The 16455-nt window shown below is 37.3% G+C and overlaps 1 protein-coding gene across 2 annotated transcripts; it reads left to right on the forward strand.

Annotated features, from left to right (window-relative positions):
• Window positions 1-2272: 2272 nt before the first annotated feature.
• LOC143886726 (calcium-dependent protein kinase 5) lies at window positions 2273-15334 on the forward strand. Of its 2 annotated transcripts, none has more exons than XM_077390828.1 (9): window positions 2273-2478; window positions 3105-3892; window positions 4542-4685; window positions 4810-4962; window positions 5568-5683; window positions 7833-8000; window positions 11193-11417; window positions 11673-11821; window positions 15023-15334. In XM_077390828.1, exons 2-8 carry the CDS (start codon window positions 3136-3138, stop codon window positions 11793-11795), a joined length of 1686 nt encoding a protein of 561 aa, XP_077246943.1. In that variant the 5' UTR covers window positions 2273-2478; window positions 3105-3135; the 3' UTR covers window positions 11796-11821; window positions 15023-15334. The 2 variants fall into 2 exon arrangements, with proteins under 2 accessions (XP_077246943.1, XP_077246944.1); XM_077390829.1 differs by having other exon boundaries at window positions 2274-2478; window positions 3165-3892.
• The last annotated feature ends 1121 nt before the right edge of the window (window positions 15335-16455 follow it).

A 16455-nucleotide genomic window follows, 5' to 3' on the forward strand; every position in this document is an offset into this window, starting at 1 on the left:
GATGTAAGCAGAAGAAACTAATTTATTTCCAGCAACACTGTCAACTACAACTTTATAAAGTTCATCAACCAGAAATGCAGAAAAAACAAAGTCTCCTCTCTCCCTAACAATTGCCTTTCCTCCAGAAAACATTATGGTAGATGAGTGAGCGTCCAGCTTAGACACAGAAAGTAGATTCTTCCGCATCGAAGGTGGCACATACGTTCCAATTCCGACCACTTCCGCTTTCGCATCTGTGCTCATGTAGATGAACTGTTCTCCTCTGGGCAACTCCTTTAGGTCGTTGAAACCCTCTTTGTGCATTGACACGTGTAAAGATCCAAACCATTCATTTGTTGGCCTCAACATAATAGGCTTGCCCATGAAATCATCTCCATAGGGTTTGTAGAGAGAAAGAAAGAGTGCTGTTCGGCCCCAACAAGGGTGAGAGAATCCCCGTGTCCCGGTCTTTTACTCGGCTCCACCAATGGTGTGGAGAGAGAGAGTGCATGTGCTGTTCGGCCCCACCAAGGAAATGAGAGAGAGTGTGCTGTTAGGCCCCACCAAGGGTATGAGAGAGAGAGAGAGAGAGAGAGAGAGAGAGAGAGAGAGAGAGAGAGTGATCAATGGCGATGAGATGTAGGATCCACTCACTTATCTTTGATCGGACAGTTGTAAGGAAATCGAAAAAAAAAAAAAGAAAGGCTGCAAACACCCTAAGAACCGAACCGGAACGGAAGAACCGAACTGGAACCGAACTGTTTAAAAACACTTTGGGTCCGGTTCGGTTCCACTGATGGAGAACCGAACTTATTCGGTTCAGTTCCGGGTCTAATATTTTTGGTTCGGTTCTGGAACCGAAGAACCGAACTTTTGAATATATATATATATATATATATATATATATATATATATATAATATAATATTTTTTATATTTCTATTATACATATACTTATTAATATAAATTACTTATAATATTAATAAGTAATAGTTAATAGATATTATTCTTATAATAAGAAAGTAACTTATATTATAACTTTAATTAAAAGTTTTTTTATAAATTATAATTAGTAAATTAGTAATTAGCCATTAGAACCGGAGAACCGAACCGGACCGAACCGATTTTGTTCGGTCCGGTTCGGTCCTACTATGTACTACGGTTCGGTTCGGTTCTTACGGTTCATGAAACCGGGAACCGAGAACCGAAAAAAAAACCGAGAACCGAGAACCGAACCGGTTGGCCACCCCTAAAAATACGTGTTTTACATGGAAAAGGAGATATTATTGCCAACTCCTTTATTTGGTTTGTCCACCCATCTTTTTTTCTTTAGAATTTAATCAGACAAATTAAAAAGGGAAATGATATTTTCACCCCGGCAGTATGCATTCGCCTTCAAATAGGTAAGATAAAGGACTAAAAAATAGGTAAGATAATGATAATGATACCAATGGCTGTTGTTCCATCTTGACTTCCCTTCAAATAGGTAAGATAAAGGACTAAAAAATCAACAACAATTTATTATTTTATTTTTTAGCAAAATCTTAAGCGAGGCTTGATGGTTAAGTAGACGAGGATCGTCGTTTTATTTTCTCAACAACATTTTAGGTCCAAAGGATTTTGACCCATATCTAAACGGATTGTGACTAAGACATAGGTGGATCCGATCTAAAGTACATTTGCTGGATCAGCAGATCTAATCATGTACACAAGACAAACGTAGAGCTTAATAAGTATCATTTAGCAAGGAATATAACAGCCCTTTTCTTTTTAACATTTTCCTAATGGGTTTTGCTAAGGTCCGACGCTAGCAATTCCCGTGGAAAAAATGAAAAATAATGTACATTTGTTAGGCTCTAACAAATGTACATTATTTTTCATTTTTTCCACGGGAATTGCTAGCGTCGGACCTTAGCAAAAGGCATTTCGCGACTGGTCTGTCGCACGTTAGACCAGCCACCTCCTGAATGAAGACAACATCTTTTGTCTCCACTCACGAGGTGACCAGCCGTGAAAAGCCTTTAGTGATGGACCTTAGCAAATCCCTTTTTTCTACATCGTCCATGTAGTGATATGTTAATGAAGGGGTTGGATCAAGCTAAAATCACATGTCTCTCGCAGTAAGCATCACAATCCTTACTCTCAAATAAAATCTCATAAAAGAGATAGGTGGAAGTGACCAAAACAAGTAGGTGGTAAAAGAACACCCAATGCAAAAATCATTTTTAAAATAAAATAAAATATTGTGAAACCGCGTCATATATCAAATCCAATTAGCTGGTCAGCAGTCAGCAGTCAGCAGTCAGCAATCAGCATTCTCTCTCTCTTTTCGTGCGACAAATAAAAAAAAAAAAAGGGTAAAAGAAAATAAATGGAGGTCTTGCTTGGAAGTCTCATCTCTTGTTCTTGAAAACGTGATCGGGAAATAACGATGAAGGATCGCTTCCAACGCTCTCCGCCTTTAAATCCCACCTCCAATTCCACTTTCTCATTTCCCCTGGTAAGAGAAAAAAAAAAAGTCTCTCCTTTTCTTCTCTCTCTCATTCTTTTCCCACTCTTCCATAGATTTCTAAATCTGATTTCCCATAAATTAACCCTAGATTCGTTGAATTTGTGTAGAATCTTTGAAATTCTTAGACACTTATGTTGATTGATTTACTCGAGAGTGTTTATCCTGTTGTGATGATACACATAGATTAGGGTTTTTGTTCTTATTCTTGTTCAATTTGTTTCTTTTTCTTTTTTTCTTGTTTTTGATTGAGATTTGAATGCTGTATTTGTAGAATTTAAAAAGATTTGACTGGAAAGAGGAGTTTTGTTTTTATTTTTGTCTGGGAAAGGATTATGAATTTGGTTTTTTTTTTTCTGTTGATTTTGGCATCTTTGGTTGATGAGATTTGATTTTCTTCAACTAGGTAAAAGGTTGTAGATTCTGAAGATTTCTATTTGTTAGGGTTCTTTTTCTATTTAGATTGAATGTTGTATGTGTAGAAGTTGAAAAGATTTGATTGGAAAGGGAAATTGTTTTTTTTTTTTTTGTACGAGAAAGGATTATGAATGTTTTTTTTTGTTGATTTTGTCATCTTTGGTTGATGGGATTTGATTTTCTTGAACGAGGTAAAAAAGGTTGTAGATTCTGAAGATTTCTGTTTGTTTCATGGGCAACACATGTCGGGGATCTTTCAGAGGGAAATACTTTCAGGGTTACACAGAGCCCGTCGATCGATCCGTATCTAGACGAAACCAATCCAACCATTCAGATTCTGATTATTCCACTCGCAGCGTGGATTCCCAGCCTGTTTCTGACGATCTTAGCAAAGAAAGTATCAAAATAGACAACAATTCATCTAACTTGAATTTGGAAATCAAAGAGAAAATCATGAGACGAGGGGGCGATAACCAGGCGTATTTTGTATTGGGACATAAGACTGCGAATATACGTGATCTCTACACTTTGGGTCGTAAATTAGGGCAAGGGCAGTTTGGAACAACTTATTTGTGTACAGAGATTTCAACTGGGATTGATTATGCGTGCAAATCGATTTCGAAGAGGAAATTGATTTCGAAGGAAGATGTAGAAGATGTTAGAAGGGAGATTCAGATAATGCACCATCTTTCTGGTCATAAGAATGTTGTGATGATTAAAGGAGCTTATGAAGATCCTTTATATGTGCATATTGTGATGGAATTATGTGCTGGAGGTGAATTGTTTGATAGGATCATTCAGAGAGGGCATTACACTGAGAAGAAAGCAGCTGAATTGACGAGGATTATTGTGGGTGTTGTTGAGGCCTGTCATTCTCTTGGAGTTATGCATAGGGATTTGAAGCCGGAGAACTTCTTGCTTGTTAACAAAGATGATGACTCCTCCCTTAAAGCTATCGATTTTGGGCTCTCGGTTTTCTTCAAACCAGGTAACATCATCCATTTTCGGCACCATCCTTTTTTTTTCCCTTAACAGATAAAGATGCATTAGGGAGCTGAAGCATCACAGAGAATTTTAATAGTGGAAATTATTTCAATTGCAAAATAATGTTTTGAGGCTGATTTTGCTGGCTGTTGGGTTGACATTTTTTGCTGTCTTCTGAAGGGTTTCTCCATATTGTCCTCCTGATTTGCCTTCCTCTATTATATCATTTTAATTGTAATTTTCTATTACTTTTATTGTGCTATATATATATATATATATATGTGTGTGTGTGTGTGTGTGTGTGTGTGTGTGTGTGTGTGTGTGTATTGCTTAAGAAGTAGTTTCATTAACTTGTACTGACAGGGCCCTGCATTCTTGTTTTATAGCCCATCCTTGGACAACCATACAATTTTTATACTTAATTTCATCCTGCATGAAGTTCCTGATTGCCTGCCTTTCATTTGACTTTTTGACTTTTCATTTCTCTTTATAAATTAATTTTACTTCCAAAAAAAAGGATTTTATGGTATTTGTTTCTTTGTCTAAACATTTCCAGTCCTATCGCTTAAAATTTACTACTCTAATCAGTCCTATTTGGAGTTAAATTGTTTTTTTAACTCTTTTTTTTTTTTTTTTGCGATGGATTGCTTCAGGTCAGATTTTCACGGATGTGGTTGGGAGCCCCTATTATGTAGCTCCCGAGGTGCTGTGTAAACATTATGGTCCAGAAGCAGATGTGTGGACGGCAGGGGTTATACTCTACATATTGTTGAGCGGTGTACCACCTTTTTGGGCAGGTATGGTATTGAGATATCTGCATCTCTACAATTTTTTTAAAATGGAAAAATATAGTTCTTTGCATCTCTACAGTTTGACGACCCAATTCATTTCATGCACTAAAAAAATTCTGTTTCACTTCAGAAACACAGCAGGGGATATTTGATGCGGTGTTGAAGGGTGTTATTGACTTTGAATCAGACCCATGGCCTCTTATTTCTGACAGTGCCAAGGATCTTATCCAAAAAATGCTCACTTCTCGCCCTTCGGATCGCGTGACTGCCCATGAAGTACTATGTATGTTAGCCCCTCCTATACTCTTCCACACAATAATTTCATTGCATATAGTCAATACTTTACACTTGGTGCCCCTTTTTAAAATTTTATTTTCTTGAAATTTAGGTTGGTTTCGGTAAATTTGTTTGGGAGAAAAAAAGGAAATTATGCTAGTTTTCTGCTATTTTATTCCAACAAATGGGCCAGTGCAGTGATAGCCTAACTGTATGAATCATGCAAAAATATTAGGAATATTCCTAAGTATTGGAATTATGCAAAATATCAGGAATATGAGAATATCAAAACAAGGAGTGGCTATCTTATTCTTAATAACTTATTCTATTGATATAATATTGATTTTGGCAGTTATTTTTTTAAGAAATGGGCTGATAAAAGATGAATTGGTAAAGAAGCTCTCAGGATACTCTGGCCCCTTTTTCGCCCCTCTTTGAGCTTAAACTTGTTTCAGAAAACTTGGCATCAATGATTCCTATCATCCATTATAAATCTATTTCCCAATTTCTCACAAAGGCCAAGCAAGTGACTCTCAGCCTGCCTGAATGGTGAAATTCTCATGTCAACTTGGACCATCACAACATTGATATAACATTCACTTTTGTACTCAGGTCATCCTTGGATATGTGAAAATGGAGTTGCTCCTGACAGAGCACTGGATGCTGCGGTACTATCTCGGCTTAAACAATTCTCTGCAATGAACAAGTTGAAGAAAATGGCTTTGCGGGTGAGTATGTATTTTAGTATGATAAACCGAAGCATGAACTCTCATTGAAATCGATCAAGTTGTTTATGAACAATCTTTTGGGGAAAAAATGTCTATTTGAAATTTTGAAGACTAGCATACTAGCATCACAGGTCGTAATTATGTTGGAATGACATCCCATTGATACAGTGCTTGTAACAATTCCCCAAGACTCCAGCATCTATTGATTTGATGGCTCTGTTGTCTTTAAATATTGGATATGATTACTAGGGCCGTTTATGGAAACTTTTGACCGCTATGTCCATGTTCATTATGGTGTTCTTTTTAAACTTGAAGTTTGGTTTTTTATTAATTGTTCATAGTCAGCATAGTAGCTTACATGGCAACCAGTCAACTCATTCACAATGAGATAGTTTCTTCTATGTTAACTCCTGTTGAATCCAATTGCTACCCACAAATCACAATTATTCCTCTAAGAGTCTTGCTTTACATTCTCTCCTCCCAGTTTAAGCATTTTCTAGAATATTATATCTATGCACTGCTGTCTGCAAGTACATGATTTTCTGTCCGATAATATATCTTACTGTTCAATGGCCCGCTTTTCTTATACACAATGAAGCTGCTCAGCCTCAGCTTCAGCTTCTAATTTCCATTAGCCGCATATAAGCCTTTAATTGAAATGAGCTGGGTGGGTTGCTTTTTCTCTATTAAGACCTACTCTGTTGTGAATTTGTATAGTTGATTGGAAATTAGCTATGATTTAGCCGACACTTTGAAGTTATTGCTGACACACATGTCCTTCCGTGTCCGACACGACACGAAGGGTCCACCAGTGTCGACACTCCTTTGGACACTTTTAAATGTACTGGTGTAAGTGTTAGACCTAATGTGGGTGTGTTGACACATTTTTGTACCGTGTCAAGTGTGACATTCTTTTTTATTATTGTATATCGTGCTTTCCTCTTTTATTATTAACTCTTCTTTTATTATAAACTCTTTTTAGCTCTTCTTTAACCAATATTTGTTATATAATACATACTTTCTATTTTAGCCGTGTCCCTATTTCTAAATTTTTGGGGGTTACAATGTCCGACACTCCGTGTCGGTGTCAGTACGCGACACTCATGTCCGTGTCGACAAATAATAGGATATTAGCTATTATCCTTGGAATTATTGATTTATCAGTTCCAGATTAACACTCATTAGTGTATAGTTTCATGATGGAGTGATTAGCCATCCATGAATATGGTTATTTTTAGCTTGGAATGATATCGCAAGCATCTTAAACTTCTATTGTTTAATTGAAGAGAAGAAGATAAAGAAGAACATGTTGTTCAATGTAAATAAACGTAAACTGGACCTGCAGACAAAAGGCGGAGGCACTTATGAAGCAGAAATCTTAAGTGCGCAAAAGACTGCTTTGCGCTCACCCAATAATTAAAATTGGGGATTCTCCTTTATATATGGAGAGGAGTTGGGACTTGGAGTACTAAAACAACTATAATGAATGTGCAACTATTATTAACACCTAATAACACTATTCATAAACACGTTATTAGTTTTATCACTTCCAACAATGCCACCCATCTCAGGAGTGCAGAAAATTATTTTCCTTCCTCCAAAAGTTGGTTTCTTGCTTGTCGATTAACTTTTTGAACAAGTAGGTCAAATAAATGCTTGTCTGGGTGGTGCTTGCCCATCCTTTTGTGGATGCAGCATGTTGCTTGCAGCTACACTCTATTCAACTCTCCTAGCATATATGACCATCCTGATCGAGGGAGGGATTCCTTACTTATCCACCCTTTGCTTTCATAAAAGAATGATTGGAAAGTAAAAAACAAACCTCTGCCTTTTTTATATGGCTAATGGGACAAAAAGGAACATGCTTTGCTTTCCAGATCATATATATAAACTGAGAAGGTGCCATATTTCTAAATTCTACATATTTTTCTTTTTTCTTTCATTTATTTTATGATTATCATGACCCTGAGAGCCAAGCTTCTAGATGCCCTACTGGACACAATTTCTACATCTATAGTTTGTTTGGAAGGTTTGCTAGTATGTAGGTCCCTTTTTAACAGGTTTTGTTGTCTAGTAAATTATTCTGCATTCCTTTCCGAACAAGGGTTTTGTGGTTGTATTATCTGATATGTGTGTTGTATGCTACTAGGTAATCGCTGAAAGCCTTTCTGAGGAGGAGATTGCCGGTTTAAGGGAGATGTTTACAGCAATGGATACTGACAACAGTGGTTCCATCACATTTGATGAACTGAAAGATGGTCTGAAAAGATATGGTTCCACTCTGAAGGAATCAGAGATCCGTACACTTATGGAGGCGGTAAGATTACTTATTTCCAAGAAAATTTCTTTGTTCTCTTGTGATGAATAATTAATGAAATTGAACCCACCTTTCTCTTATTAGATATCTTGGTAGTTACAAAATATTATGGTGCTGCTTCTCTATGAATGTGGTTGCTGCTTATGTATCTTGGACGTTTGGGGCATTGTTGAGTTCATTGGGTTTATTTAGGAAAGCAATGCCGATGCCGGATAGCTTTATACGATGATTTTATTTAGCGTATTTCTAGAGGAAGATATCGAAAAAAATTCATGATCTGTGACACATGTTACACAGACTCTTTTTGAATGTATGAAGTACCCATGTTGGACATGTGTCAGATTTCAATATTTTAGGATTCACTGTGATGCTTTTATATCTCATTCATTTATTTTCTTTCTAAATATTACTGCCACAACTTAGTAAGTTTTTTAAAATGAAAATAAATCATTACATCTAGTTAACCTATTAAAATTTTCAACTTATTACTTGTTATAACCATATTGTTATGTAAAAAAATTAAGAGTTCAGGATGGATTAAAATATTTTGATGAATTCACAAATCTTTCCTTTTGAGGTTTGCTGAATGGATTAAAATATTTTGATGAATTCACAAATCTTTCTTTTTGAGGTTTGTTGAATCCGACCCTAGTTACCTTGCCGGATTCCAACCCTCGTACCCATAATGATGCAACATAGACTGCGACAAAATTGATTTGATGCATTTTTTATAAAGATAGGTAGACTTGGTCGTCTTTTAGTTTTTACTGTTAGGTATACATTTGGGATGTATTTAGAAGGTGCACTGAACAAGTATTTGATGTTCAAGCAACATCTGGTGCTATTTGATGCAATTTGTCAAGGAGATGCACTTAAAGCTTGGTAGGATCGAAGAGAGCCGGGCACTATTTTTTTCACATGTTATTAAGAGTTGACATCTATCAAAAAATTATAAACAATCGGAATTACTAAATATTTATATAAATGAGGTCAGCTATATTTTATTTATCACAGAGCTTCATATATTTTTTGACTATAAACTAGTTTGCTTGGTCAATTTTTCGCATGTATCTTAGCAGCTTTGCTTCCCGTCTAGAAACCAGTGTTCTAAAAGGCGGCCTGGGCGGCCACCTAGTGTTGGGCGCAGAATAAACGCACCGCCCATGCCCTGGGCGTTTAAAAAAGCGGTCTCACCGCCTGGGCGTTAAAGGAGCAGATGATGCTTTAAAACCTCGGAGGAGTAGAAGAGTTGGTGGTAGTTCTTCTTCTTCCTCTCGTACCATTCCCAGGAATGTAAGAGAACTTGATGAAGATAATTTTCAATTGGATGATGAGACAGAGGATGAGGGGGTGGATGAGGAGATTGTGTTTGAAGACTCAGATGAAGATAGAGTCTTGGTCTTGGAGGGAGAGGACAATGATTGGTGAAGACTGAAGAAGTACCTGGATTTTAATCTTTTCTTGTCATGGATTTGTGTTGTATTGTTAAATACTTAAATTATTAAGTACTTTATGCTTAATTTCTTATTATGTTTTTGACTTTTTTGTTATTATTTAATGTTTAGTGCTTATGCATAAAATGGTTTGGATTGTTATGTATTCAAGTATTTATATTTTATATAAAAAAATGCAAGATATTATGAAAGTATATTAATATCTAAAAAAAAATGAAAAATGCCTAAAAGCACCTGGGCGGCCCGGGTGCTCGGAGGTCAGTCAGCTGCCCAGCTCCGTCCAGTGCTTTTTAGAACACTGCTAGAAACTAGTTGAAGCTTATGGCTTTATTTTTTATCTTGGTCTTGCATTCTTGTCCTCGGCATAACATTCCATGTTTGAGTCTGTTAAAGTATAAAAGATTAAATAATGCCATCTCCAACAGCTTAAGCTTTTGGAGTTCCTGCTTGTTTTCACATGGTATCTGAGCGTTGGGCATGGTAACCCCGGTTTGCCTCCGAGGGCGGAAATGTCCATCGAGGAAGATCTCGGAAACCCTGGTGTAGTATCTCATGGTTCCCACGTTGCCACCGCGTGGAGCGGCGAGATTGTCTATGTTGCTTCCGCGTGGATGGGGAGATTGTTGGGGTTCTATGCAAAAGCAATAGTCCCACACCGGATAAATGAAATGGATGGGGATGGGTTATAAGGGAATGGGCACCCTCCCTCTAATGACTAGCTTTTAGGGGTGAGTTCTACCTGGTTGAGATAGTGTGTGTGCTATGTTTGGGATGTCAAAGATTGTGGCCGAGATGAGTTCTGCTAAGAAGGAAGTTGAAAGTTCTCTTCCACTCCAACAACTGTGTCCGAGTAGTCTAGAAAGTATGAGTAAGATCTTTTCTTTTTTGAAAAATTTATGCTCTGATACCATGTGAAACTTACCAATTGCTTTGGAGTAACTGGTTGTTTCACTTGGTATCAGAGCAAAGGTCCTGAGTTCAAACCTCCTGGATAGCAAAAATCCACATGCGATGGCTAAACTCGAAAGAGGGCCACATGTGCTATGTGTAGGCCAACCCTTGGAAGAGGGGCCACACGTGAAGGCGGGGGGGGGGGGGTTTGTGGTTTGTTAAAGTATAAAAGATTAAATAACGCCATCTCCAATAGCTTAAGCTTCTGGAGTTACTGGTTGTTTTCACAGAGGCCTTCCTCTTACCATTATGGTAATAACGATCCCTTGTCATAGTAGGTTTAGTAGGGCTATCTTAAGAAAGAAAATCCATGGAAAGAGTACAAGTTCATAGGAGTCCTAGCTAGGATAGAGATCGAGGGTTACAACTTGATTTGGGTGAGTTTCAAGGGTTCCAATTTTACCATAAGCTTGTATAATGCTTTTTATATCACAGGTTTCCAATACAGAGTATGCAATTGGTTTAAATGTTAGGATCTTGGAATACACTTCATATGTTCAATTAATATTTATAATAATTGAGCCTCTCAAAAAAAATATGGGAAATGATTTCTGCGCTCCAATGTTTTGATTAACATGCGCTCCGACTTTTGTCGTGTAGTATTTAACGGGCTGTCAGAGGAATATTACGGTTCTCAAAAAGCTCTTAAAGCCCTTAAACTACACGACAAACAAGTGGAGCGCATGTTTATCAAAACATTGAAGCGCTGAAATCATTTCCCAAAAATATTTATAATAATTGAGATGTGTGTTTGCTTAGTTTGATTGATTGTTTGAATCCATCTTAGGCTGATGTGGACAACAGTGGGACCATTGACTATGGGGAATTTATTGCTGCCACGGTTCATCTCAATAAGCTGGAACGGGAAGAACATCTAGTTGCAGCTTTTACATATTTTGACAAGGATGGAAGTGGTTATATTACAGTTGATGAGCTCCAACAAGCTTGTAAAGATCAACACATGACTGATGTCCGTCTCGAGGATATTATCAGAGAAGTTGATCAAGATAATGTAAGTTACATTTCTTTCAAGTTTCAGATTTGAATATTTCTCATTTCATCAATTATCAGTAAACCACCTTTTATCACAATATGCCCGACATTGACAGTTTTTTATATTATTATATTTAAAGAAAATGTCAGTTGCCAATCCTTTTTCATCTATTATCATATCTACAATAACCCTTGGGTGATTCTCAGAAACTTTGTACTTTCTGTTTTCCTTGTTGTAAAGATTCCATCAACCCTCGATTTCCTAATGTTTCAGGATGGCCGGATTGACTATGGCGAGTTTGTTGCTATGATGCAAAAGGGCAATGCAGGAATCGGAAGACGGACCATGCGAAACAGTCTGAATATAAGCATGAGGGATGCGCCGGGAGCCAATTGAATTTTGATCATTCACGTCATGTACAGGTTCAATTTTTCAAACATCTTTCTCTTTTCCTTATTTTTTTTAGCCTTCACTTCTATGCTAGGGATTGAGATATGCATGCAAGGAGAAATGGAGGGTTTGAAAGATCTTAGTAACTCTAAAATACCCATCTCTTAGCACACTTCACAATGTATGCTACAGTGTTAAAAAACTCACTCGCCCAAGGTAAAACTGATGAGTCAATGATTAATGCAGCATTTTTATCCACTCAGATGAGTAATACTTGACTCGAGAGCTTTTGAACACATAAAATAGAAAGAAAAGTGCTAAAATAGATGTGTTTGTTAGACTCCCAACAGCCACGGTTTTTTCGAAACAATGAAGAAAACTTAATTAAAGACGGAGAAAATGGAACATATAAACAGAGATGAAATACACAAAAAATACAGATTTACAATGGGGGCAAGGAATGCCCCACAAAGAATCCGTCACCTCACACTACCCTTTACCAACAAGTCCGTCATTTCATTTGTGCTTAGCGGAATATTGGAGCAAGAAACCGAAAGGGACTTACTCATGATAGTGTTCACCAATCTCAATGGCCTACCTTGGGTTGCTTCTTCGCCCATGAAATAACATTTGATGAATCTCCTTCCACTAGTAGACCGCGCTCTAATGTAGTCTTAAAAACTCTCAAACCTGCTAATAGAGCCTCAGCTTCTCCCTCATTCGAATCTATCCTCCCAATAAGGCTGAAGTACACCCGAATAATGCCCCCCATATTATTCCGAAAGACCATGCCAATACCCCTCTGGTCCCAGATCCCAAAGGCAAAAACATCTAAATTTAGCTTGATGACATATGGTAAAGGAGGGGGATGAGTCTGTCCACTTGACCAGATTTTTTCCCCTACCAGTTTGTTGCCAATGATCTCTCCACTTGCGGTGTAGATCTTGAATGGTGGACCCCTTGAATTCCTTTCTTCTGAATGGTGGACCCTTGAATTCCTTTCGTCTGATCTCTCCACTTGCGCTAACCTCGCCAATGATCGTCCATCCAATGATTTCCGTATTATAAAAAATCTTCTTTTCTTTTTCTTTGAATGATGATGCATTTATTAAGAAAGGAGGAAAGCTCCTAAGATCGAGATGGTAAAAAAATAACAAACAAAAGATAGGGAAATGGAAAAGGCAAACAACACAAGAAATAAAGATACAAACAACCAATCAAAAGAAACAACACTAGGTAGAGGCAAAGACCTCTTCAATGATTCCAAGAAGGGATACAAAATCTGATATGGATTCCTCAAAGCCCCCAAAGCCATTTTCTTAGTAAATCACAATTTCCATTTTAAATGTTTCCAATCCCAAGGCCCCCTTCTAATTTGGGTTTATAAACATTCACCCAAATTTCCAAATACTTGAACATTTAACCTTTTCATTCCCACAGAAAATCGCGTTGAAGCTTCTCAACACTTTTTGCTATAGTTACTTGTATTTTGAAAAGCTACTTGAAATTTGTTGGGAGATTGGAGAGCACCACTTTTATGAGAATCTCCCATCTCTAATGATAAGTCAACTAAGAATCTTCCCTACTTAACCCATCTCAAAGAACATTGCTAGCATCTTAAGAACACTCTTCTACCATGGCCTAATTTTCTTGAAAGAACACAAAGTTGAAACCATCCAGCACATCTGCCTCATCTTTTGTCTATATCAAAGGCCGCTTTACCTCCTCAAACCTCAAACGGTCTCTCTATTATAGTTTTAAATTTCTGCTTCTACCGAAACGAGATCCAATTGGTTTCGGAAAAATACCAGATTTCGCCTGAAATTTCAGGATGTCGTCTGAAACGTGTAACTTTTCAGATTAAAAAAACAAAGTCTCTGTCAAAATGTCTGACAGTTCAATAGAAATACTGACAAAAAGCAACTCCACTTGCAGAAAAGAGAAGAACAATGAGATTCTTTTAAGTTATTTATAAAAAGCGACAATATAAAATGAAAAACCAGAGGTGAAGAATCTTACCGGGATTTCAGCTGTGATTTTGTACCGAAATGTTTTTGCAATTTTGCAAGATTTCGGCTGTGATTTCGTACAGAAACCAAAATGTTTCCGTTTCATTGATGACCGAAACCAAAATTTAAAACTTTGCTCTCTATAGCTTCCGCACTTTCCTTCCCTATTCTAGCAAAGCGGATGCCATGAAACATAGGATGCCCCCCATTCTCTCCCTAGAGTAAAGTTTTTTTTATAGAACTCCACAATTTCTTCCTCCTTTCCCAAGTCTTCTTCAATATGCCCCAATGCACCTAGAACTTGTTCTTTTTTCTTGCTCATTTTCCTCAATCTCATAATATTTTTCTAAAGAATTTCAGCTTGCAAGATTGGTTTACCTCATTCCCATTGCACGCCTTTCGACTCCATTCATCAAGCAAGGATTTGAAGCCTGTTACTTTAAGCCATAGCTTCTGTGACGCGGCGGAAGCGTGCGTGCGGAAAGAAGGCGAAGAACACCATCTTCAACCTGATGAAGAAGAACACCGTCGAAACCCTTGAACCAGTAAGGAAATAAGTGAAAAACTGAAACTGGGTTTATTATTCAATGAAAGAAGATATTCAAAACATACATACATTCCATATTTATAGACTCTCAACTTACCTAACTTAACTAAACTTAGGACTCATAACTTGAGTAAATAAAAAAAATCCAAAACAAGAAATCGTCATACATCGTTCTAAACCCTACACATCATCGTCCCCATGTATCGCATGGACGTGATTGGATCTGTTGATTTCCCCAGCAATCACAAGTCTAGCTCTTAGCCATTGACCCACCCGAATCTGATAGCCCCTTTGATCCGTCGAGCGAAGTCTTAGGGCTCTGCCAAGAAAAGCTAAACCATTGATATTTGTTGGGGGAACCAGAATCATGCAGTTTGTCCCATTAGGGGCTGTAAAATTAACTGTCCAAAGGCTGGTGAAAGCAAATCAGACATTCAGAGCTTCTTGTGATCTTGATTCCTAAATGGGGTTTTAGCAAATTAGACAAAATGATCTAATACTAATAAAACATCTTCTACTTCGAGATAAACTCTCTAAGTAGCTTCATAATTCTATTACAATAAACAGAATTTTTTCTTTTCTTTTCAATCATTACAGAATGGAACTAATCAACGATAAATATCTTTTCTTTCAAAACCTTAAACCTTGTAAACTTCTTTTACCATTGATGATGGTAGGTTGTACAGCAGTCCCAGGAAAGGACAATGGCGGTGATGGCCTTTCTGGTTTTTTCCCCAGCTCCCCCAATTTATCTCGAAAAAGCTATCCGGCGATGAGGCGGCTTCGTTGTCAAGCAGATTGCTTAGTGAGCCATATCTGTGGTGGCCAAATAATTGAAATTATTCAAAAAAATACCAACTCCAATTGAATGTAACCATTCTGGTTTTTGAATTTATCAAGTTTTGTATGTGTGAACTTTTGTCCCATTTAACTGGAAATGGATTCCATGCCACGAAACAATGGGGTTAATTTATTTTTATTTTTTTCTATTTACATTTTCCCCTTCCCCTTCCCCTGCCATGCAAATTATGAAAGTGGTTGGAGGGGGTCCATAACCACTTAACCAGTTAACGAAGTTGGGATTGAGGGCGTAATTTGGCGCGGCATTGTTTGAAAAAAAGTGAAAAATCTTTACTCCATTGGGAAAATTTAAAAAGTTTTGTTGTTTACATGAGAAAAATATTTCGATCGTGCGTGAATTGAGACATTTATATAGATTTTTGCCGGCCGCCATGGACTTTGATCCATCTGGACGCTCTCTTATGATCTCACATCCTATCAACGGTCCGATCGCTAAGATGGCCATTCGTTGTTCTATCATTAAGATGCAATTTGTCTTTCACCGTTACGCGCCGATCTACCTACAATGTCTTTTAAATAATTTAGATTTCTAATTAGCCTTGTAAATAATCATTTAATTCATGTTTAATTCAAGAAATGCCGGGTTAATTTGAAAATTTGCATTTAGGTTGAGAAATATACGAATTTTGGAATTAATCACAACTTATTAGCATAAAAATAGTTACTGTATTGGGTCAAGTGAATAGGATGTCACCACAATCTAACCTGCTCATATGGTGGACCCCACCAATTATTTGAATTGATCTGAACCATTCATTTATTTGTCCTTGCAATAGATAGACCGTGCCCCAAAAATCTTCTCCATATGAACTCTTCAATATTTTTTTTGTGTAGAATGGAGGGCTTAGATCATACAAATACGTGGGCCCCACTCTACATTTTCCTGCCAGTGTATTTCCAGGCCAACATGTAGTATAAAATTCCCTATTTTACCAAGTATGTAGTAGTACCCATCCTCCCACATCAAACATATCCTAACCGTTCTTATCATTACCTGCAAACAAAAATGCTCAATTCTTAAACTGCAATGACGTAGCCACCAAATCAACGGTCCTGATCAACTTATCTAAGGCACTGTCGACAAAACCTAAAAATTGTTTATGAAACCATTCTAAACAAGGAAATTGATATCTGCACCTCTCTTGTTTAAATAATAGCACTCCACTCAAATATGAGTTATTAGTTACATCCATGGTTTAAAATACCGGTTTCGGTCCTTGGGAAAACCGAAATTCCGAAATTTGGTAAA

This window comes from Tasmannia lanceolata, unplaced genomic scaffold (assembly GCF_043159265.1).
Source record: "Tasmannia lanceolata isolate RefF3 unplaced genomic scaffold, GAP_Taslan_0.1 ptg000011l, whole genome shotgun sequence".
NCBI lineage: Eukaryota > Viridiplantae > Streptophyta > Magnoliopsida > Canellales > Winteraceae > Tasmannia > Tasmannia lanceolata.